At 37.3% G+C, this 23,738-nt stretch overlaps 1 protein-coding gene across 1 annotated transcript in view; it reads right to left on the reverse strand.

The window, feature by feature from the left end:
- Positions 1–5,169: 5,169 nt before the first annotated feature.
- LOC121462564 (probable ATP-dependent RNA helicase DDX60) overlaps positions 5,170–23,738 on the reverse strand; it is a 76,798-nt gene continuing 58,229 nt past the window's right edge. The window contains exons 30-37 of the mRNA XM_041674201.1: positions 21,479–21,583; positions 19,346–19,487; positions 17,151–17,272; positions 15,558–15,705; positions 14,594–14,736; positions 10,538–10,689; positions 8,987–9,049; positions 5,170–6,052 (exon numbers count right to left, since the gene is read on the reverse strand). Coding sequence (XP_041530135.1) covers positions 5,953–6,052; positions 8,987–9,049; positions 10,538–10,689; positions 14,594–14,736; positions 15,558–15,705; positions 17,151–17,272; positions 19,346–19,487; positions 21,479–21,583 — 975 coding nt within the window. The 3' untranslated portion in view covers positions 5,170–5,952. The remainder of the gene's footprint in view (positions 6,053–8,986; positions 9,050–10,537; positions 10,690–14,593; positions 14,737–15,557; positions 15,706–17,150; positions 17,273–19,345; positions 19,488–21,478; positions 21,584–23,738) is intronic.

Here is a 23,738-nt window from a genome sequence, read left to right on the forward strand (position 1 = left end):
TGTTTCTTTTATATATGTGCATGCTTTTATATTAGGGTCATAGATACTTCGGATTGAGACTTCATCCTGATGAGTTGTTCCTGTTATGAGTATAAAGTGTCCATCTCCATCTCTTCAGATTAAATTTAGTTTGAAGTCAATTTTGTTAGATATTAGTATAGCCACACCCACTTGTTTCTTAAGTCCATTTGATTAAAAAACCTTTTCCCAACCCTTTACTCTGTGGTAATATCTGTCTTTGTGGTTGAAGTATGTTTCTTGTAAACAGCAGAATGCTGAATCCTGTTTTCGTATTCATTCTCTTAGCCTGTGCCTTTTTAATAGGTGAATTGAGTCCATTAATATTAAGTGATATTAATGACCAGTGGTTGTTAATGCTGGTTATTTATTAATTAATTAATTAATTTATTTATTTATTAGTGGTAGAGTTTGTGTGTTGACCTTTGAGTTGTGCTGGTGGATGGTTGTCAGATGTCTGTGCTATTATGGGTGTTTCTGGCTTCCTTGGGTTGTCATTTTCCTTCTAGTACTTTCTGTAAGGCTGGGTTTATATCTATGTACTATTTAAATTTGTTTTTGTCCTGGAATATCCTGTTTTCTCCATCCATGGTGAAAGAAAGCTTTGCAGGGTATAGTAGTGTGGGATTGCATCCATGGTCTCTTAATGTCTGCAGCACATCTATCTAAGACCTTCTGGCTTTCATGGTTTCCATAGAGAAGTCAGATATAATTCTGTTAGGTTTCCCTTTATATGTTACTTGACCTTTTTCCTTTGCAGCTCTTAATATTCTTTCTTTCTTCTGCATGTTTTTTGTGTTGATTATTATACAGTGAGGGGATTTTTTTTTGATCCAGTCTATTTGGTGTTCTGTATGCTTCATAGGAATATCCTTCTTTAAGTAGGGAAAGTTTTCTTCTATAATTTTATTGAATATATTTTCTGGGCCTTTGAGCTATAATTCTCTTTCTTCTACCACTATTCTTAGGGTTGGTCTTTTCATGGTGTCCCAGATTTCCTGGATGTTTTGTGTTAAGAATTTGTTGGATTTGCTGTTTTCTTTGATCAATGAGTTTATTTCCTCTATAGCATCTTTAGTGTCTGAGATTTTCTTCTATCTCTTGTATTCTGTTGGTTATATTTGTCTCTGTAGTTCCTGTTAGTTTACCCAGAATTTCCATATCTAGACATCCCTCAGTTTGTGTTTTCTTCATTACCTCCATTTCAGTTTTCAAGTCTTGAACTGTTTCCATTACCTGTTTGATTGCTTTTTCTTGGTTTCCTTGGGTATCTTTGAGGAATTTATTAATTTCTTCTAACTTTCTGTGTGTCTTCTCTTCCATTTCTTTAAGGGAGTTTTTCACATCCTTTTTAAGGATCACTTTTGTAATGTTACATTTAAAGTTGATTTCTTCTACTTCTTCTGGATTAGGGTGTTTAAGTCTTCCTGTTGCATGTTCACTGGATTTTGGTGTTATCATGTTGCTTTTCAGGTTGTTGGAGGAGTTCTTGCATTGGTGCCTGCCCATCTCTTCCTTCAAATCTGGTCAGGAGAGTCTTGGCATCTTGGTCCAAGATGTGGCTGACTGTGTACTTGGGTTTTTTTTTTCTTGGTCTGCCCTCTCTTAGGTCCCGTTAGGACTGGAGTTGGCTCCCAGATCCCCTTTACCCTGAAGTAGGCTGTGGTGGTGGATCTAAGGACCTTGCAGAGGGGAAAGAGTGCTTGGTGGCAAGATGGGATGGGGTAAATAGAGAATGCAATAGCTGGGGAGAAGCCCAGCTGAATGGACAGAAACATCTAGGGAATTGGAGGGGGCTTGTATTCCATTCCTGGGGTGACCAGCCAGCCAGGCAGGCACACACCTACCACTCTGGATGGATCCCCTCAGTACAGGAGAAGGTCCTCTTGCTGGCCAAGGACCTACCAGACAAAATGCCAGGTTTGGCAGAGGCAGGGTCATGTGCAACAAAGAAACCCCTTTGGCAGGAGCACTCAACACGGGTCTCCAGACCCTCAGGCCTGAAGTATGCTGAGTTGGGAGATCCTAGTACCCCGCAGATGAAAAGGGGTGCTTGGGGGCAAGCTGGGATGGGATAAATAGAGAAAGCCAGTAGCCAGGGAGATGTCCCTCTGAATGGCCAGAAATATTTAGGGAATTGGAGAGGGCCTGTACCCTGTTCCCGGGGCCCCTGGCCAGCCAGGCTTGCACACACTTACTCTCCAGATGGATCCCCTCAGGCAAGGATTCATTTTTTAAATATTGGCAAAAGTTTACAGGTTTAAACATAGTCAAGTGTTCCTATCTCCTTTTTTAAAAAATTAAAATTTTGCTTAGGATATAAAGTGATGGGTTTCCTCTGAACATCTTCATAGACACAGGTCATAATACTTTGTCTCCACTGATACCTACTCTCTTTGTATGGTGTTCAAACCTACCATTGTCCACAGAAGCAGAGTAAGGGTCTGCATTATTCTAGGCAAATAAAGTTTGGGTATGAGTCTAAAAGAAACAAGACATGAAGTTGACAAAATCAGGCTTTATCAAACTTTAAATTTCTGCATAGTAAATAAGCAACAGAACCAGAGAAAACATCAGAAAAGGGGGGTAAAAAGAAGAATATGCAAGGAATTAAAAAAAATTCCCAAACAGAGAAAAACCTCAAGCAATCACAAACAATGAACAAATGACATCAATAGGCAGTTTTCAAATGTGTAAACATACAGGAAAAATTACTCAACTCCAGTAATAACTAAGGAAACGAAAACTAGAAAGAATTACATTAAAATACATCATCCCAGCTGACTATGCCAAAAATGGCAGAAATAATATAAAATATTATAGACATCTCATAGAAAAAGGAACTTGTTTATTTTAGGTGTGAATGTTAATTAATGCAGCTATTTTGAAAAACAACATAGATATTTCTCAATAAATATATTGAGACTTACATCATTTCCAGATTCCACTGCTGGAAAGTTAGAGACATCTGTACCTGTAGGCTTCTTGTAGCATTCCTAAAAATAAGCCAAATGTAGAGTACAATTAAGTGTTGGGTAAAAGTGTGTGTGTGTGTGTGTGTGTGTGTGTGTGTGTGTCCATAATAGAGTGCTAACGAGTGACCAAAATGTGAAATTATGTCAACAGCAGAAATATGACTAAACTGAAGGACAGTGTGTGAAGTGAAATAATACTCACACAGAAAGACAATGCACACAGAAGGAAGAAGAGTTATGGAAATAAAGTAACAGTAAAATGGTGGTTATTAGAGGCTGGAAAGAGTCTAGAAAGTTAAGTGAAAAAAAGGATGGGACAAGTAGAAGGAGCAGTTGTTTGGAGAAATACCTTCTCATGCTCTATAAGACAACAAGATGATTGAGGGATGCCAATTAATTACACATTTCAAAATAGCAAGTAGAATGTCAAATCTCTCTATTGAAAGGAAATGATAAATGTTTCATGATAGATGTACCTGTTGCCCCAATATGATCATGATACATTGCAGTGAAATATTACAGTGTATTCCTTGTATATCTCCATGTGTCCATTCAAGAAATAAAAAACTACACCTGAAATATCTGTGACTTTTTTTCTGAAAGTGTATTTATTTTACTGAGAGGTGGTGGTGATTTCCTTTAATCCCAGCAATTGGGGGTCTGAGGCAGGCAGATCTCTGTGAGTTCAAGGCCCACCTGGTCTACAAAAACTAGTTCTGGGACAGGCTCCAAAGCTACAGAGAAACCCTGTCTTGGAATAAAAAGAAAGAGAGAAAGAAAAAGTATATTTATTTTTATTTTATGTGTATGATTATCTGTCTGACAGTTTATATGTGTGTCACATGTATGTCTAGTGCCTTCAGAGCCTAGGAAAGGGTGAGCCCATGTAACTAGAGTTATAGTTTTGAGCCACCACAAAGGTTTTGGGACCCAGATCCAGTTTGTCTGGTAGGGTAGCAAGTCATTTTAACCACAGAGCCATGGCTCCATCCCCATTCAAGGGCATTTCCTCATGTTAAGGATACAGTTTTAAAAAATAATCTACAAAGCTCTATTCACATTAGCCACAAAAGCTAAAATAATGAGCAAAAAATTTGAAGAAGGAAGGAATAAATCTCTATGCAGAAAACATAAACTATAAAAGAGATAGAAATAGATACAAATGAGTGGAAAGGTATCAGATGCTGATAGAATAATTGTTTTAATTATTAAAGATATGCAAATTGATCTAAAGATTACATGTAATACTTATCAATCAAAATTCTAAAAATTAAGCTCAAAATTTCTATGAAAATCCCAAATGTTAGCTAGCCAACTCAATTTTAACCTTAAAGAGAAAAGCCTAGGCTGGGAGATTCAGTTGGTATCAAGCTCAGTTGGTAAAAGTATTCAGGTTCAGTTGGTAAACTGCTTGCCACACAAGCTGGCTTCATTATAACATATTGGGGAAACAGCACTCACATGCGAAAACTTGAAATTGTACAGGTGTTTCTTGCAAAGTCAAAGCTCAACTCAATATGGGTTAAAACATGAACCTAAGAAGTCAATAATCATCATAGAAATTCCATTCGAAACCACATGTGATTAGGTAATTCACATTAGCCACAAAAATTAGCCTTTTTGTTGATGTGTTTCTCCTAAACTCACTCTCGAGAGATTGTTCCTGCTTTCTCCTTAGATTTAGCTAAAGACTAAAGAAGCAGTCTACTCCCACTCCCAGGGGACGCACTTCAAATATGTTACGTATAATCCTGCACATTTAAGAAGACCCCAGATGACAAAAATGAGCTCACTCCTCTAAAACTCTAAACGCCAGGTTAGAGTTTGCATATAGAGGTGGGGGACATCTTCTTTTCCCATCTGGACTAAACACAAGCATTAAGTTACAAATAACAAGATAATAAATTTCACATTGTGTAACATTCCACTGGATAGCAATTAGGAGGTGCTAGGCAGATTCTAAATGTCTTGGTTTACAGCACAGCTGTAACATTTAAAGAATGAAAGCAGTTTAGACACCACTACGACCAAGGAAGAGATTTCTAACATTGCTCACGAAATGCTACATCATTTTTAGTAATTAGATTTTTTTGCTTCAAAATAAATGAACCATAGCTGTTTTTATTTATTTATTTATTTTTATTCAGTACCATCTACCTATGGTGACACCAAAAAGAACATTGTTCAATGAGTAACAGAAAAGACTCATCTTTTGTTTTGAGGATTCAGTGTTGTAAATTTGAGTTGAAGGTTTCAAATAGATTCTAGAATTGAGAATTGAGGCTAAGGCCTCAAATACAGAATAATCGTATGTAAATAATTTGACAAAATTAATGGTACCATGCAAGTGAATTACTAGATGAATATATTTCACACAAATGAAATCAATGAGATTATTATTTCAACAATCTGTATATACAATTAAAATGAAGCTAAACATTAGCTATATGTTTCTTTAAAGCTTCACAAAATCAATAAAAACAATGTTTTTACAAGTAGCTTATTTTGTAAGATGTACTATTTCAACAGCTAGCTCTCTAAGCAGTATAATGCTTTTATGTTGATTTGGAAGAACGTATTACATTTTCAGGATACTGCCATTATTTTTTTCTAGTTTTAATAAATTTTACATATATTAACAGAGAAAATATTTAAAAACTATGTGTTTGTGTCTCACAGAGTATAAAAAAATCTTCAAACATATACATGCAAATCATACATTTTCTCATTTAATCCTCAATAATTTGGAGACATAAGCATTTTTAGTCAATCATTTAAAGAAACTAAGTTTTAGGCACAGCAAGTGGGATGGCCAAGAATGCTTAGAGCCAAGCACAGCAAGTTGCTTGCTCATTCCATTTCATTGTGTATGATTTTCTGACCATCAATGAGAATAAAACATATATAATTTCCAAAGCTTATATGTTGATATTTTAGGTGATTTACATAGTTTTTCTTTTCACACTTTTTCAAACTTCTCATGAAAAGACTCAGACAATTGTTCAAATGCTAAAACAACGTTGTCTTCTTCATTTTCACACAGTTCACGTAAGGAGACACTGCAAATAGAAGAATACATATATATACTATTAGTCAACCTGAGGGTCGTGAGTATTATCTTAAAAAAGACTGTCCTGTAAAGAGATGAAATATTATTAGCAAATTATAAGGAATACTTATAAGAAATAAATCCATTAACCAAATAATGTATGTACAAACAAATATGAAGGAAAAAGGAACATAAGACAAGGAGTTTTGTGCAGTGTCTTTATTACCAAAGGGTAATTAAAAGGCTGCCAAATTCTATGCCCTTGGATCCTTGCTCCGTTAAATAGTACAACAAAATTTCTTTTCTCTGTATATCTTGTGAAAATACTTTGTGGGGTTTTGTTGTTGTTTTCTTGTTGTTTGGTTTTTGTTTTTGTTTTGTTTTGTTTTGCTGCTACTGCATTCATAAAATACTGTAATTCACAATAGAGAAGAAAATTTTCTTTATTTTCCCAGGTAGGTGAGAAAAAAATGAAAGCGGGATGCGGCCAGTAGAATAATGGTCCTCATCTAATTCATATGTCCTCACCTAAATCCCCAGAAACCTGTAACCATGTTATACTCCATGTCAATGCGGAATTATATCACAGAAGAGGCCACAGGTAATAGTTAATCTTGAATGCAGGGGGTTATTCTGGGTCCTCCAGGTGGAGCCAATGGACTTCTCCAGAGTGCTCATGGTGTGAGGAAAGTGAGAACTGATGTCAGAGGGGTGGGATGTGGACACTTGATTCACACTCTCAGCTCTCTTCACTGAACATCCCTGACCTCAAAGCCATGAGGAAATAATGAGCAAGGAACCCCTAAAATGATGCAGACAAGCCTTAAAAGTTGGGAAAGAGACAAGGTTTTCCACCTGAGTGTCCAGAATCCCAGTTTTACACAGTGGAACACACTTTTGACTTTTGACCTCCAGAACAGTAAGATGATGCATTTAAATAGATTTATATCATTAGGTGACAACTCGTTACATCAGCATTAAGAAACTGGTACAAAGGTGTGAAGAAAGGAAGAAGAAACACCACACTGAACAGTTCATAGAGTAGCCTTGGCTGAGATCAAGCACAATCTGACATCTTATTTGCCTTTCATTGTTTAATATTTTGCCCTTACTAGAGATCCATCTTCCCTGGGTCTTTACTCATCAACAAACTGAAATCTTTATCAGAAACATTAATTTAGTTCTCCTCAGTTACAGACTAATCACTGTGATGATGTCCTCTGATATCCACAACATAAATAAATTCTAACTATTTTTTGTACATAATCACAAATGTCACTTTCATAATGTAGTGTGTGTGTGGTGTGTGTGTGTGTGTGTGTGTGTGTGTGTGTGTGTGTGTGTGTGAAAGAGACAGAGGGAAAGAGAGAGATTTATAATTTAAACCTTGGCCATCTTTAGCCACTATATGAACTTCGGAATCAATGTTTCAATTACAAGTATTTGTGGAGTTAATATCCCGTATCATTACTCTGTTTCCTTAGTTCAGACCTTCATTCATTTCTGACCACCCTCACTGTTGCACACTCTGAGACAAACTGACACATCTCCACCACATAGAAAGACTGTAGATCTACGCCACCCTCACATTCACTGCTCTGTGTCCATGATGCTCAAAATATGCAGGCCTAATTCTAAAATGTAACACTGAATTATCTTCCTGAATCAGACTCAGATTTCTCAGGAACCATAAACTAAACTAAGTCTGTCTTCTTTCTATAAGTTGCCTTGTTCACAGTGTCTTATCACAGCAACAGAAAAGTTGCTAATACAAAAATTATTAGAGCAGAAGTTAAAAATCCTTGTACCTCAAATGTTTAAAAGTATCTCAAACCAATGATACAGCCACGTTGGTTAGATGAATGAATGAATTAATGTTATTTTTTCTTTTTCAGCCTGGCTTTGGACTTAACTCTAGTATCTCTGGAGGCTACTGAGTTACTCTTATGATTATACTTTGAATAACTTTGTGCCACCTCACCTAGAGATGTTATAGATCAGTGATCTGAACTTGGGGGTCATATATTAGATATTCTACATATCAAATATTTACATTATGACTCATAATAGTAGCAAAATTACACTTATGATGTAGCAATTGCATAATTGTGTGGTTGGGGTTCACCACAACATGAAAAATTGTAATACAGGGTCACAGCACTAGGATGGTTGAGAACCACTGCTAAAAATGAACAAAGCTATTCCCTCTGCTCTTGTATGCCTCAATTTCACACCATGTGTGTATATGTGTCTAATTCAGCTCTTATCAAGAATATAAAACAAATAATTTCTTATTAAGGATGTAATAATGATAATATTTATGATCACTTTTAATATATCTGTGATAAAATAAAGAACCCCTGTTAAAGTGTTGAAATACACTTAGACCTGAGGGACTGGATGATGATCATTTAGCTAGGTGACATTATATGGCCAATAGAGCCTAAGGATGGGATGCTCATATAAAGTTTAATATTGCTTGTGATTAACTGGGCTTGTTGCAGATCAAATCAGGAAGTAGCTATGCACTGACATTCAGACAAACCCCATAGAAAAAAAATAAGTTTTAGCAAGGTACTCAAAGTAAGCACATGATATAACCTGGAGACCTGATGGTACATCAGAAACATTGTTTGTTTAACAAGATTTTGCAATTGAGACCACTGGGAATATCAGGATGTGGTATCAACGATGCTCTGGACTAGTTTCCTGTTAGTGTTAGTGCCTGATCCTGAGACTCTCTCTAGACAGACCTTAATCTCCAAAGTAATATGTAATTAATTGTATTAGAGAACATAACCAAGAGGTTGTACAAATGGGGATTTATAAGCCCTCTAAGACGTGGAAATTAATGGTATGTGACAGGCTCGATGATACTTTTCCATACTCGGATCATGAAAAAATTACAATTAAATTTCTGAAAAATAGGAAACATGTAACATACCTGATAGATTTAATGGTAAGGTAAAAATCTTTCAACAAATGGTAAGCTTCACCTTGATGTATCCTAAACAACAGAAAAAGTGAAATTAATGACACAAAATTATTTAGTATTATTAATTATACCCCAAAATTATAGCTGTCTTAGCCATGATAACATAAGCAGTTTCCTATGTTTGTTTGTTTACTTGTTTGTTTGGGGTTTGGAGGTTTTTCATTTCTTGGTTTTTGTGTTTTTTAAGTGGGTGGCTCACAATTGGTCAGAGTCCTGAGGATAAGTGACTGCTGAGCACTAATACCTATTTGGAACATCTGTGTCACCTCATCAAAGAAGGACATCACAGAAGAGGAGACAAGAAGAACAAGAGCTGGAAGTGAGGGGAGTGCTGTGAAATGCCAGCTTCAGGGCATGGCATGAATCATGACTCCCAGCAGCTGAGGTCACCTGCACAGGGTCTGTGCAAGAGAGGGACCATTAACACGATGGCATGGATGAGAGGTAGATAGGCTCATAGGGTCTGCGAGCTGAAGAAGGGAGAGTTGTTTTTCTTCAGAATTGTAGTCACTGGTGGGTCCCTGTGCTCCACACTCATGCAGTCAGCCCTCATATAACTCAGTGGGTCACAAAATGAAAGAAAACAAAATTCGAAGACTCCAAAATGAGAGGATGATTTGCCAGGCTTTAGGGGTAAAATTGGGAAAAGATAAACGATGTGGATGAAGTGTAGCCATGTTGTTTTATATACAATTATAAGATTATCAATGATTAAGTTTAAAAAACAAAAAATATTATTTGCTAACACAACAACTACTTTCTTGACAATAATAAATCAAGTTGAATAGACAAGAGTGTTCTAGGAGTTTTCTGAGTACTATCAAACTTTTTATATCTTAAGTATTGTTCATATTTTCATATCACATGTAATATATTTAATTCATTAGTGTATTTGGCTCTAGATGTATGTGTTTCTCTAAACATACATATCTAATGTACTTGGCATAACTAATTATTTCTTGAAGTTATCAAGAGTGACGATACCTATTTACCAGTTCAAACCTCAGAAGGGATTCTTTCTTACAGCAGTTAAGTGCAAATGTGTTATGTGGCAGTTTTCTTCCTTGACTGTCCAACTTTTGTGTCCACAGCACAGTAATTGTATACAGAGTGACCTAAATACTGTTTGGTTTTTCTTATAGAATTGGCTTCCCTGGCAACAAACTAAAATAACGGTCTCAGATTCAGATATTAAACTTAGATACTTTATATTCTCTCAGGTCTTAAGCAACACCAGATTGCTACTTGTCATTAAAATATCAAATGATGCTTACATAGAACTCTAATAAGTATAAAGATATATTATATTTGAATATTCACAAATATACATTTTGAATATATATTTAGGTTAAGTCAGTTGGTATCAATGCCAAAATTTTGCTGACAAACTAGAAATAAAATAGTATAGTATTTCATCATCTTTGCCATCAGTCTGGAAGTGAAAATCTAACATACTTGGCAGGGTTAACCATTCCTTGGAATTATCAGGAGAGAACATACCTATTGTCCTGTTCCAATCCCACAAGTGATCCATGCTTATAGAAGTCAAGTGCATATGCATTAAGTGGCAATTTTCTTCCTCTACTATCGAATCTGTGTGGCCACAGCACTGGGGCTTGGGTGTGATTGATACCAATTGTGTGCAGAACGACCTAGAAATAGAATTTTTGAATGGTTATTCACAAGGAGAGAAGGTTTTTGACTTAGAACTTGTAGTCATTTCATCTTCATCAATGCTCTTCAAGAACACTCTGTTGGTAGAAGAGCAGCTGCCTTCTGCACACACTGAGGCAGAGCATCCTAGGGCATGGATTAACTCCACCTGTGAAGAGCACTGTCCCCAGAGCCTGTCAATGGCAAGTCCACCAGCCTTGCTGGAATAGAACAACACTGACTAGGAAAAAAAAAGTTAATTAAAAATTTTCCACATCTCCTTAACAATTCAGAGATTACCTTTGCAAATGCAGTTTCACAGAGCAGGAAGCCTTCAAGTCACAAGAGAATATTTGACTGAACAAACATACTGGTTTTCTGAATCAACATCCAGATTTTAAAAAAAATGTAGAGAGAGGATAGAAGAAAAACAATAAAAAAGAGAAGAAAGCAAACAATCAGTTTTCTGTCTGTGTTTTATGAACTATCTGCCTCATGGAAACAAACAACAGGAGTTCTGATATATACCAAGCCATGTGACTTAACATAGATAAAAATTACGGGTTAATTTAAGAGCTAGTTAGTAATAAGCCTGGATGATAGGCCAAATAGTCTATAATTAATATAAGTCTCTGTGTATTTAGTTGGGAGTGAATGACTGTGGGACCAGGCAGGGCAGAAACTTTTGTCTACAAATGGTGCCCAAAAGTTTGATAAGAATATCCACATGATGCCTGAGAATGCTTTAAAAGAAAAGGATTCTAGACGAATAAGAACAGAATCAATGTAGCTTCTAGGTAACTGTCTGTACTCCCGTTATGCTCTGTTTAATGGCAGCAAGCAGAGACTGGGCTCCTTTACAAAAGGTTCCCTGACTCAGGGTTAACATCAAAAAAACTCCCAGCTCTTTTAAAAGGCCTTCCACCAAACCCTTACATGGTGTTTATGAACAGTGGGTGGCATGCTTCTTGAGCCTAGGAACTCCACAAAGTTGTTGCAAAAAAAGTGACTTCTTCCAGTACCTCCACCATGAACCTAGATCCAGGAAGACAAGGAGTGGGGCAGATCCACTTGCCAAAGTCACTGCTTTAATCCTAGCCATGCCTCTCAGCAGATTAAAGACTCAGAAGAAGTTATAGATGAACAGTAAAGACAAAGTCACACAGTAAAAAAAAAAAAAAAAAAACCTTCTAGTGGTTTATAGTGTGTTTAAAAATAGGTGGGCAGTCCTTGGGCTTCCCACAGGTCAGGGAACCCTGATTGCTCTTTGAGCAGATGAGGGAGGGGGACTTGATCAGGGGAGGGGGAGGGAAATGGGAAGCGGTTGCGGGGAGGAGGCAGAAATCCTTAATAAATAAATTAATTAAAAAAAAAGAAAACAAAGCATAATATTTTTTTTTAAAAAATATAGACTTGGAAGGAAAATAAAAGAATAAAGAAAGTCTTAAAAAAATAGATAGCCGGGTGTATTAGTGCATGCCTTTAATCTCAGGCCTTGGGAGGCAGAGGCAGGTGGATTTCTGTGAGTTTAAGCCCAGCATGGACTACAGAGTGAGTTCCCGGACAGTAGAACACACACAGAGAATCTCTGTCTCAAAAATTAAAACACTTTAAAATTAAAAATAAAGAATTAGAACAAGAAAAAAAGTCGTAGAAAGAAAGAAAAGATACTGTATGTTATTGAATTGTTTTCTGAGGATTGAGCAACAACAGCTTAAAGACATTTGCTTATTAATGATGCTGGGTTAATCCACCCTGTATATTTTGAAAATGCCTTGATTTCAAAATTCAAGTGAAAAGATATGTTACTTTGAAGAAAAAAAAATTTGCTTTTGTTACCACAGGAAGTGAGAGGTTGTAGATTCATTCTTGGTTAAGAAAAATAAAGTTTGATTGAGGACTACCCCCTGAAAAAATCTACAATGGGAACAAATAGATGATCCAACATTTTAGAGCACCTATGTTGCAGTTTCTTCTGAGTTCTGCATCCAGAACAGCTTCAAGGCTGCTGGCTAAGATGATTTAGTCATACAGAATACTCCAGGCAAGACCTGACCAAAATTTGAAAATCCTAAATTTTTTTTTTTTTTTGGATTCCTGTAAGATTAACCGCACCCCCAAACATCAGGAAGTAGCCTAGGAAACTTTGCCCACATTTCCCCCCAAAAATGGATTATGAATGTTTGTCTTTACTTAGTGTGTTGGTTACAAGTTGCTACAGACAATGGTCAAAAAAAAAAAAAGCTAAACAAATGAGATGAAATTCAGGGTCTCATTTTGAAAGGAAAAAGGAAGAAATGCTGTATACTGTAAAGATTTGTTAGTAGTACTGGTTTAATAAAATGCTGATTGGCCAGCAGTCAGGGAGGAAGTAGAGGCAGAGCAGCCGGACTAAGAGAATTCTGGGAAGAGGAAAGGCAGAGGAGCAGTTGTCATCCAGAAGCAGAGGAAGCAAGATGAGAGTGCTGCACTGAGAAAAAGCACCAAATCACATGACTAAGATCTAAGAATTATGGGTTAAGTTGTCAGCGTTAGTTCATAATAGCTACAAAAACAGATGAATCTTACAGATATTAAACTAAACACAGGGAAAGATACTCCAGGAGAGTAAAATTAGCCATTTGTTCTTTTTTATATGATAAAACACAAGCATAAAAAATAGCCATTTGTAAACTGAATTATTTTCAGAAAAATTTGAAAAGTTGGGTAACTTAGTAGAGCACAAGGAAATGAAATACAGAAGAGGCATGAGTCTTCAATTTATGTGTATTCCTCTCTTTATAAGCCACTAGAATATAGCATTCAACTAACAAATAATACAAGTAAGTGAAATTTTTAGAGAATACACCTTATTCTAGTAAAACAAATTTATGTAAAGTGAATTGGGTCAAGTAAAAATCAGGCTATGGTCAAGTGGCATGAGTCTAAATACTTATAACAGATGCTTCAAAATGAAGGAGACAGAAGCAGAAGCTGCTTTCTAGAACTCTGTGGGCAGCGAGGGTGAGTTGGAACCCTCATGGGAGTTCAGGCATGCGCCTAAGTTTCTTCTAATTGATGCTAATGAAAGTGAGAGGGAATGAGTTCATGCACACACCTTCTAATAGATGCTGATATTGCAGCAACAAGATTCAGACTTTCTAGTTAATTCTTATTGTGTAAACACCCATCTGAATTTTCATGGAAATCTTACATGTAAAAAGGAAGTAAAGGTGATTGTTATATTTTATAAATTAATTGCATAATAAATGGAAAGCAGAATTATTTTGCTATTGTCTTCCTCCTCCTCTTCTCCCTCCAGTCCCTTCTCATCTTGAAACAGGAAGGCACTATAGCCCTGCCTGGAATTCATTATACAATAGTCAAATATGTAGCAGTCCTCCTGTCTCAGCATCCCCAGTTATGTGATAGGCATGAGCCATCACATCCATCTTGAAAAAGGAAATTATAATGTTTAAAAATTAATAGTGTTTATTCAACATTCATAACTACCAATCTCTTACATATCCAACCAGTTTTTTGCAGTGATCCATGCAAAATGAAGAAATCAAAACTTCTAAAAATTATTTTTTGTAAAATTATTTTTTCTTGATATGCCTGACTAGGTGATAATACGGGAGGCCCACAATTTTCTGAAAAGAAAGAAGGAGTGTATGGCTGGCAGGTTGAGAGGGAAGGTTGGGGGAAGAACTAGGAGGAGAGGAGAGAGGGAGAGAAAATTGTTATCTGTGATCAGGCTCGGAAAATTAATAAATAAAAATATTTTTTTACAATGGAAAGTACAATGTTTTATCATCTGTATGCTAGTGTTCCACAGCCTCGACAGCAGTCTGATACAGTACACCACTCAGACTGGAGCAAACGCCCCGAGAGACTGATTAATGAACATCACAGTTTACTCACGTTATCTGAAACTCCTGGATGAAGCAAATCCACATCAAAGTTTCCAGACAGACAAACAAATGGTGAAACTGCCGTCCTTCCTTCCCTGCAGCTCATCAGGTGAGACACAAGTGGCGAGTCTTCACGTTCCTTACCTGTGAATTCTGACCAGAACAGGCTGAGATAGATCCATTATGTTCTTCTTCCTTTAGATTTTATTTTTAGACCACAGCAGACCTGAGCAAGTGGGAGCTCACTGACTCTGGACTGACAGCTATGGAACCTGCACAAGACTGAACTAGACCCTCTGAAGCAGGTGGCAGCTGTGGTTTGGACAGTTTGTGTGGGACAGTGGGACCAGTGTTTATTTCCTACTGCATAAACTGGCTCTTTGGAGCTCTTTTCCCTATGGTGGGACACCTTGCTCAGTCTAGATACAGGGTGGAGGCCTTGGTCCTGCCTCAAATGATGTGACAGACTTTGTTGACTCCCCATGGGAGGCCTCACCCTCTTTGAGGTGTGGATGGGGGGGGGGTAGAAGATAGGGGGGAAGGAGAAGGAGAGGGTACTGGGATTAGTATGTAAAAATAAGATTGTTTTAAAAATAAAAATAATAAAAAAATTCCTCTGGTTTCTCTTGTCTCAGAGAAATCCTTGCTCCATTTTCTAGGACTGAGCCAAAGTCAGCCCTTAATCAAAACCGTTTAAAAATGACTCAAATTGGTTTCAGTTTCATTCTCCACTGCCCTTTTCACTGCCAGTCACAACCTCCCCAACTTTCTTTTGCTTAGCTTTTTTTTTCTTAGCAGAAATAACCCAATTATAATAAGGCAAGCTGACTTTTCTGAAGTGCCAGCCTTCTGAGATAAAAATGGTAGAATTGGAGACTTGGAGCACTGCCAATGACCTGCATCCCTGACATCCATACATGTCCTTGGGCAAGACTATTACTAAATTGCTCCACAGGGAACTGAAACACACTTACCAATTTTTGACAAGGGGAGTTGATATTCCTGTTTCATATCAGCCAATCGGGACACAATTCGCAGAAAAGCAGCAAAGTCCTCTGTCACTTGTGTGTTGTACTCAAGCAGGGCCTCACTGAAGTCCTCAGGGAGGTCATCAAGGAACACCTAAATGCCAAAGGTTTTTCAGAAAGCAGAGAACACCTTCCTTAAAAACTGAGAAGTTATAACAATGAAGGTAAAAGACCACACAGTATAACTTTATTGTTTCCAATAAAACCACTTTTTCTTTTTTTCTTGATTGAAATGAGGTTAAATTATTTTTGTTCTTACTTGCACTTGAAAGAGCAAATGCTCTACTCATAACACTTGCTCTGAAGCTCCCTAATCAAAAGAGCTCTTGTAAGAGCAGAAGCATGTCCTCCACTGCCACTGGACTCATGAGTAATTTCAAAGGTTCTAGGGACACATTTGTAGAACAAAGAAGATAGATCATATTTTCAAGCTCAGAATCAACTGCACCTGGTTTAGAGGTTTTGAAACTCTCACTGTCTTCATTGGACTTACACTTTTGATCAGTTTTTCAACCTGTACACATGAAAGCTCTGTATCTCTAATTTTTTTCTAGGTTTGTGTTTGTAAACTACAACATATAAAATATGCCCCCACAAATCATCTTCATTTAAGACTTCTAGAGTAGAACTGAAGAACTGTGAAGAAAAGAACTGCACGTTTATCATCCATGCCATCACTGCTGTATCAGGAAGTTACATGAATATTGCTAAGAAAAGCAATGCAAAGCACCAAGAAGAGCAGAAAGAGTGATATAAACAATCTCATGGAAATAAATGTAACTGTTTTAATTAAATAGACAAATGCACATTTTCAAAAATGACCAAGCAAGATTAAAATATTAAAATTGGAAAGCTGTTTCTAAGATTTAGACTCCAGAAGTCAAGGGACGGTTTCCCAGACAACTTTGTAATGCTTTCTCAGAGATGACATTGTGACATATTGTCACATCTCCAGACACAATTCAACAATGAGGGTGGCTTTGGGGCTTAAATGTATAATTATCTGCATTTCATGTGCGTGTGAACATGAATATGTGTGGGGGTGCTCTCCACTTAATTTTTTGAAGCAAGGTCTCTCACCATACCTAGAGCTCCCTAATTAGGATTGCCTGCCCCAGGCAGCTCCAGGGATCCACATTTCTCTGACTTTGCAGTTTTGGGATGACAAGGCATGTCACAATGTCCATCTCTTCACGTGGATGCTGGGAATGCACACTCAGAGCCTCATGAGTGCATGGCAAGCACTGTATCAAGTCATCTTCCCAGCCCCTGTACACCCTTACATTAATACTGCATTTGAATGGAATTGATTAAAACCATGAATGTACTTCCTTCCTATTTATCCACATGGTATGTAACTTTTGAACACATTCATAGAGGGACTTTTGAGTTATTGAAAAAATCACACTATTTACAAAAGGAACGAATTAGTATATAAAACACATTAACTACCCCATACTCATAAAAACCTATTGCTGCTGAATCATTTATGGCAAAATTTATATAGTATTATTAATTAATTTTATCAGAAGATTTTACCTTTGATTGATAAAACTTGACGTTAGCATCTTGGAACTTGGCTGGAATATATTTTCTTCCAAAAAGATTTGCCAATACTAAAACCAGCTTTTCCATTATATCTTCAGAGAAATGTTTCAAGCCTGTGAAAAACAAAAGTTCCGTGTCATATATGTAAAAAATGGTTACATTATTTTTTTTCATTTCTAAAATAAATGCTATGTTCATTTCATAACAACTTTAGGGGTTGGAGAGATGGCTCAGAGGCTAAGAGCTCTTGCTCCTCTTCCAGAGGTCCTGAGTTCAAATCCCAGCAACCACATGGTGGCTTTACATCTCTCTATAATGAGACTTGGTGCCCTCTTCTGGCAGGCAGACAAAAACATTGTACACATAAAAAAAAAAAAAAAAACCTTTCTCATAACAACTTTAGAATAACTTCAGCTGTGGATGCTTCTCACTTGAGCTTTTTTGTTCCTGCATTTACCTTCATTATTATCTTTATCTTTCCTACTACTGGACCTTGCTTACTTTGACCAAATTTTGATAATGTCTCTGTCTTTTCAATGTTCTATGGTTGTAAGGAGACACAATGACCATTTCTTACAAAGAAAGCATGTAATTGGGGGGCTTATTTACAGTTTCAGGTGTTTTGTTCATTATAATCATGGCAGGGAACTTGGTGGCACACAGGCAGCAGCAAAGAAAGTCCATTTACACATTTCCTTCAAAAAAGGAAATCTTGCCATTCCCTGGTGAGCAAGTATTGAGCCTATGGGAGCCATTCTCATGCTAACCATGATAGCCTCTCTCACCTAATCAATAATATTTTATGCCTTCTCAACGCTTAAGACAAAAAAAAATCCAAAACTAAACCCGCAGATAACCTTCCTCAACTCAGATGGAGCCATAGCGCATTTGAGTCACTGCATTCCAAGAGCATGAAAATAGTAGGAATGGCCAAAATGTGAGAGTCAGTAACTTTGGATCTAGCTTCAGGCTAGTTACATTTGAGTATTGTCTCTGACTTCTTCAAAGACTAGAAACTTGTCCATTTATTTAACTTCTATATGCATTCTTTATAAAGTTATCAATTTTGGCTGCCTCTGTCAGCAACAATAAACATAAGCACACTTTCTCTTGCATGAAATGATTTTATCTTTTACAAATTTGGGAGGAGCAAAACTTTCTGAGGAGTCACAAAATGGAACATTTTTTAGAGCATAAGGACTACAGGTGTTGTACAAGGCAAAATATTTCCATCAGCTAATGATAGAAGAGAGAGCAGGAGGCATTGAAGACACCATGCACCAGGAAATATCACAACATTAAGCACAAATATTAGGAGAGGGCAATATTTATTTCAGAGACACTGTAGGAAGAATTTATTTTGAAAGTTGAGCCCAAAGTTTTTCCATAAAAGCTGTATGGGATTTATTATAACAATTTTGCCCAATATGGGCAAAATTTATATGTACAACTGACCTCAGACACATAATCCATGCAATAGCAGGTATTGAGGTACACTGTATAATTATATTAAAAGAAAATAGTGTTGCGGACAATATTCACAGATAATACTAGTGATTATCTGAGGGTGGAATTTTGAGTTTCATATTTTAATGTTTTCCTCCTCTGTTCTTCAAAGTTAATCATACATTTAATTATAAGGAAAACATTTATAAATATTGTATATTGTGCAGTATGCTCAGAATCCTGGAGGAAACACAGTTTTCAGGTCACAACTTACAGTATTGAATATTTTAAAATCATTGTCACAGTATAGGACATCTATTACTACTGATTTCACTTTATCTTATTTGCAAACCCATAATTTGCCTATGTAATTATCATTCTCCTTTTTACTTAAAATAAAAATACTAAGATATATATATGTGTGTGTGTGTGTGTGTGTGTGTGTGTGTGTGTGTGTGTGTGTTTGTTATGCTTAACTGATATTTTCTCAAGTGGTTATTGAGTAAATGTATTCCTGAAGTTCTAGTTTTCTATAAATCTGTCAGGGTTTTTTCCCAGCATGGGAAGATTTTATACACACATATATATAATTTTACACATATATAACATATACCTTATATTACTTGATAATAATCATATACTAATAATGATACATTATTTAAATGCCGTATATATAATAATAAAATATTATTTTGATTATACACACATGCACACACACACTATATAACCCTCAAACTTACCTTCATGAGTTGGCTGACAGAGATTATGGAAAAGACCTCTTACAAGAAAACTGACAAAAACAAGATTAGACGGTTCATGGTAATGTAAATGTGATACAAGGCCAGCAAACCCCGTAGGGTTACCTTCTTGATCTATATGTCCCTAGAGAACAGAAATGCTTTGTTAGTTTGACTCAACTCACAGAATTAGTATCAAGTAGATTGTCCATTATCAGTTTAAATTACTACATGCCAATAAGAATATAATTACCAATTAGCCCAACTTTAATAATTGCATGAATTACAAGTAGCAGTACTCATTGGATATTGTCGTCTAAGATGTACAATAATGCAATGTGATTAAACAAAAATCTAGGGCTGGAGAGATGGCTCAGCAGTCAGCAGCACTTGCTGCTCATCCAGGCAACCTGAGCTCAGTTTTACAGAATCCACACTGGGTGCCTCAATTGAGTCAGCTACAACTCCAGTTTCAGGCACCCTCATGCCCTCTTCTTGTCTCTATGGGCACCTACAAATATGTGACATCTATTCACATATATACATGTATGTAGATAAAATGTTTTGCAAACTTGTACAACCATTCTGGACATCAGTATGGCAGTTCCTTAGAAAATTGGGAATCAACCTACCTCAGGACTCAGCAATACCAATCTTGACCATATACCCAAAGAATGCTCAGTCATACTACGAGGACATTTGTTCAGCTATGTTCATCACAGCATTATTTGTAAAAGCCAAAACTTGGAAACAACCTAGATGACCCTCAACTGAAGAATGGACAAAGAAAATACTGTTCATTTATACAATGGAGTACTACTCAGAGGTAAAAAACAATGTCATCTTGAAATTTGCATGCAAATAGATGGAACTAGAAAAAAACATCCTGAGTGAGGTACTCCAAGCCCAGAAAGATGAACATGATATGTACTCACTCATAAGTGTATACTAGCTGTAAAGCATAAAAACCCTGTAGTCCATGACCATAAAGATACTAAATAACCAGAAGTCTAAGGAAAACATATATAAACCCAACGTAAGGAGAAATAGACAAGAACTCCTGACAAAGTTGGGAGCATGGGTGAGGGAGAAGGGACAGGAGAAGGGGAAGATGAGGGGAGGAAATCTTGAGGGAACAGGATAGTAGAAATGGAGGCAGGACAGAGATGAGAGCAAAGAAAGAGATATTGTGATTGAGGGAGTCATTATGAGCCAAAGAAGAAAACTGGCACTAGAGAAATTAAGATGACCCCAGCTAAGACCCTAAGTAATAGAGGAGAATGTACCCGAACTGACCTCACCCTGTAGTCAGATTGATGACTATCTTAAATGTCATCATTGAACCTTCATCCAGCAACTGGTAGAAACAGAAGCAGAGACCTGCAGCAGAGCACTGTGCTGAGCTCCCAAAGTCCAGTTAAAGAGTGGAAGGAGTGAGAATACGAACAAAAAGGTCAAGACCATGATGGGGACCCCCACTAAAACAGTTTACTTGAGCTAATAGGAGCTCATCAACTCCAGCTGGACAGGGAAGGAACCTGCATAGGACCAAACTAGTCCCTCTGAATATTGGTAACAATTGTATGACTGGGGAATACTGCAGGGCCACTGGCAGTGGCACCAGGATTTTACCTACTGCTTGTACTGGATGTTTAGAAACCCATTCTCTTTGGATGGATACCTATTTCAGCCTAGATATAGTAAGGAGGGCCTTGAACTTTTGTCCAGGAACGTGCCTTATACTCTCTGATGAGTGGATGGGGACTGAAGTGGAGTGGGAGGTGGAGGGAAGGGAGTAGGGGAAGGAGTGGGAACTGGGACTGGTATGTAAAATGGAAAAAGATAGTTAATTTTCTTTTTTAAAAAATAAAAATAAATATTTTTTAAATATTAAAAGATCAAGCCTGCTACTTAAAAAATTCTGTCTATATAGTAGGAAATTTATTACACACAGGCAGAGGACAGAGAGAGTGGATGAGAGAGAGAGAAGTGTGTGTGTGTGTGTGTGTGTGTGTGTGTGTGTGTGCGTGTGTGTGTGCGAGAGAGAGAGAGAGAGAGAGAGAGAGAGAGAGAAAGAGAGAGAGAGAGAGGTGCCTGTGTGTGTGAGAGAGAGAAGGGGGGGGAGTTGGTTCCTACCTCTTTCACCAGGAACTGCAAAGAATATAAGAAGTAAAGCTTTAACATGTCTGTGACTCGGGGACGTTTGAAGGATAACAATGAGTGCCTCAGAACTGACAGTGCCTGCAAAGAAAAGCATTTTAATTTAGTAACATTAAATGAAATGTCTTTGCAATAACACAGACTAAATTACATATAACAAGCAGAAACACACACACATATCACATAACTTATATAATGTGGATTACAAGATCTATACCCCTAAAGCAAAGTGAATCATTGTGGATTCCCCCTTTACTACTTTATTCTTTTCCAAAGGCTGTCTCCTCTCACTACAGCACACAAGGAAAAGGGGGTACCCTTAAAAGGGTTCCTTTTGGTGCTCTAGGTCACCCACTGTATAGGATACAAAATATATTACAGAACACAGCAACAATATACAAACTTCAATTAGATTTAATACAACACAATTTCCTTCATCATATAGCACATCACCTAACATAGCATGTATGTCCTTTAGCACACTAAAGAGCACTGTGGAAGTTTGAATGACATGGCCTTATAGGTTCCTATGTTTGTATGCTTGCTCCCTGGTTTATGAAACTGTTAGGGAAGGATTATCAAGTGTAGGCTTTGGGGCTTGAAAAGCCAATGCCATTTTCAGTTAGCTCTCTGTCCCTACATTGTGGTACTGTCTCAAGCTGGGAAGCCTCACCCACTACTCCAGTGCCCTGCCTCCCTTCCTGCTGCCCTGTTCAGGAACATGATGGTCAGGGACTCAAATGTCTCCAGCAGACCGTTCCTTCTATATGTTATCTTGGTCATGGTCTTATCACATTAGCAGAAAAGTGAATAAGATAAGCACAGAAAACAAAACCAGAAAAAAAATGTTTCTGAACAGTCTGAGCAGAAAAGTTATTATAAGTTTCAGAGCATGCAACATATGAGTTGCATGAGAAGGGGTTTAGATATATTATTCTGTATTTATGGCATTACTGCAAAATTATTAGAAGGAATTTGGCTGAAGCCAAAGGAGTGAAAATGTTCATTCATCTCCAGCGCCAAACAACTCTCTTGTATGTGCAGTATTCAACTTTTGTCTAAAATATCTATGAACTCACAATAAAAGCAAACTTTTTTAGCACCACTCAAATGTCAACCTGTCTACCTTTAGGTTGGAGAGTTTATAGAATGCAAGAAAAATCTCTGCTGTCCTTTAAAAATAACAACAAAAACAAGAACGAATTATTTTGTTTTTCATTATGTGTATACATGGAGGGGGCAGTATATGCAAGTACTCATTGAATCAAGAAGAGGCCATCAGACCTCTTGGAGTTATAGGGTGGTATGAAACACCCAGTATGAGCACTGGGAACTGAACTCAGGTCCTCTGCAACAACCTTACGTGTTCTTAACATCTGAGCCATATTTCTAACTACTACTGTATTTAAGTCCTATATGCTTAATGGTAGGACAGGAGGAAGAATAAAAGGGTTGAACTCCTCCTTTCCTTTACAGTGGGTTATGAAGGGAACCAAAAGGTTCCTTTACTGACACCCCTTTTCCTTGCATACAGGAATAAGAGGAGGAAGCATTTGGAAAACAGCAAAGTGGTGAGGGGATGTGGGGGGAAAGGAACTAATATTGGTTTACTCTGTCCTGGAGGTACAGAGCTTATAACTAAAGGCATACTAGCATGATAGATTAGTATTGTCACTGCTATGAACTGAGAAGAGCAACATAAATGAGGAGCAATTTATTTTGGGCACATGATTTTAAAAGTTGTTTTGATCCATAATGTGCCTGGCTCCGATGTACTGAAGCTGCTCACTTCACAGCAAGTCTGCACAAACAGACTTCCACTCTCCTTCTATCAAGGACCTCAGTATGAACAAGGCCACCTTCATTTGAGGACATTGCTGTCCTGCAGGCTAACTTTTCTCTAGGGAAGGCTCCACAGATCTTTCCAGAAATAAAGTATATATTAGTAGAATATTGTACCTAGTAGAATAGGTCCTGTTGTGGTCTGAATGTGGTCCCTAGAACATGCTGAAATCTAATCTCCATGCTGGCGATCTTATTGAGGGCTGGGACTTAGGGACATGATTAGAAGCAGTGGAAGTCTTAAGAGTAGAAGGTTCCCATGATGGAATCCTCTGTGATTGTACAAGAGGAAGGAACAGGAAAGGTCAGACAGGCCGGGAATTTCCTGATTACCAAACGATGTCCTGTCATTGGAACACTTCAAGAAAGTCTTTCACTAAATGTCACCCTGCAG

Source organism: Microtus oregoni, unplaced genomic scaffold, assembly GCF_018167655.1.
Source record: "Microtus oregoni isolate MIOR12 unplaced genomic scaffold, Mior012 000025F_ref0000491, whole genome shotgun sequence".
Classification (NCBI taxonomy): domain Eukaryota; kingdom Metazoa; phylum Chordata; class Mammalia; order Rodentia; family Cricetidae; genus Microtus; species Microtus oregoni.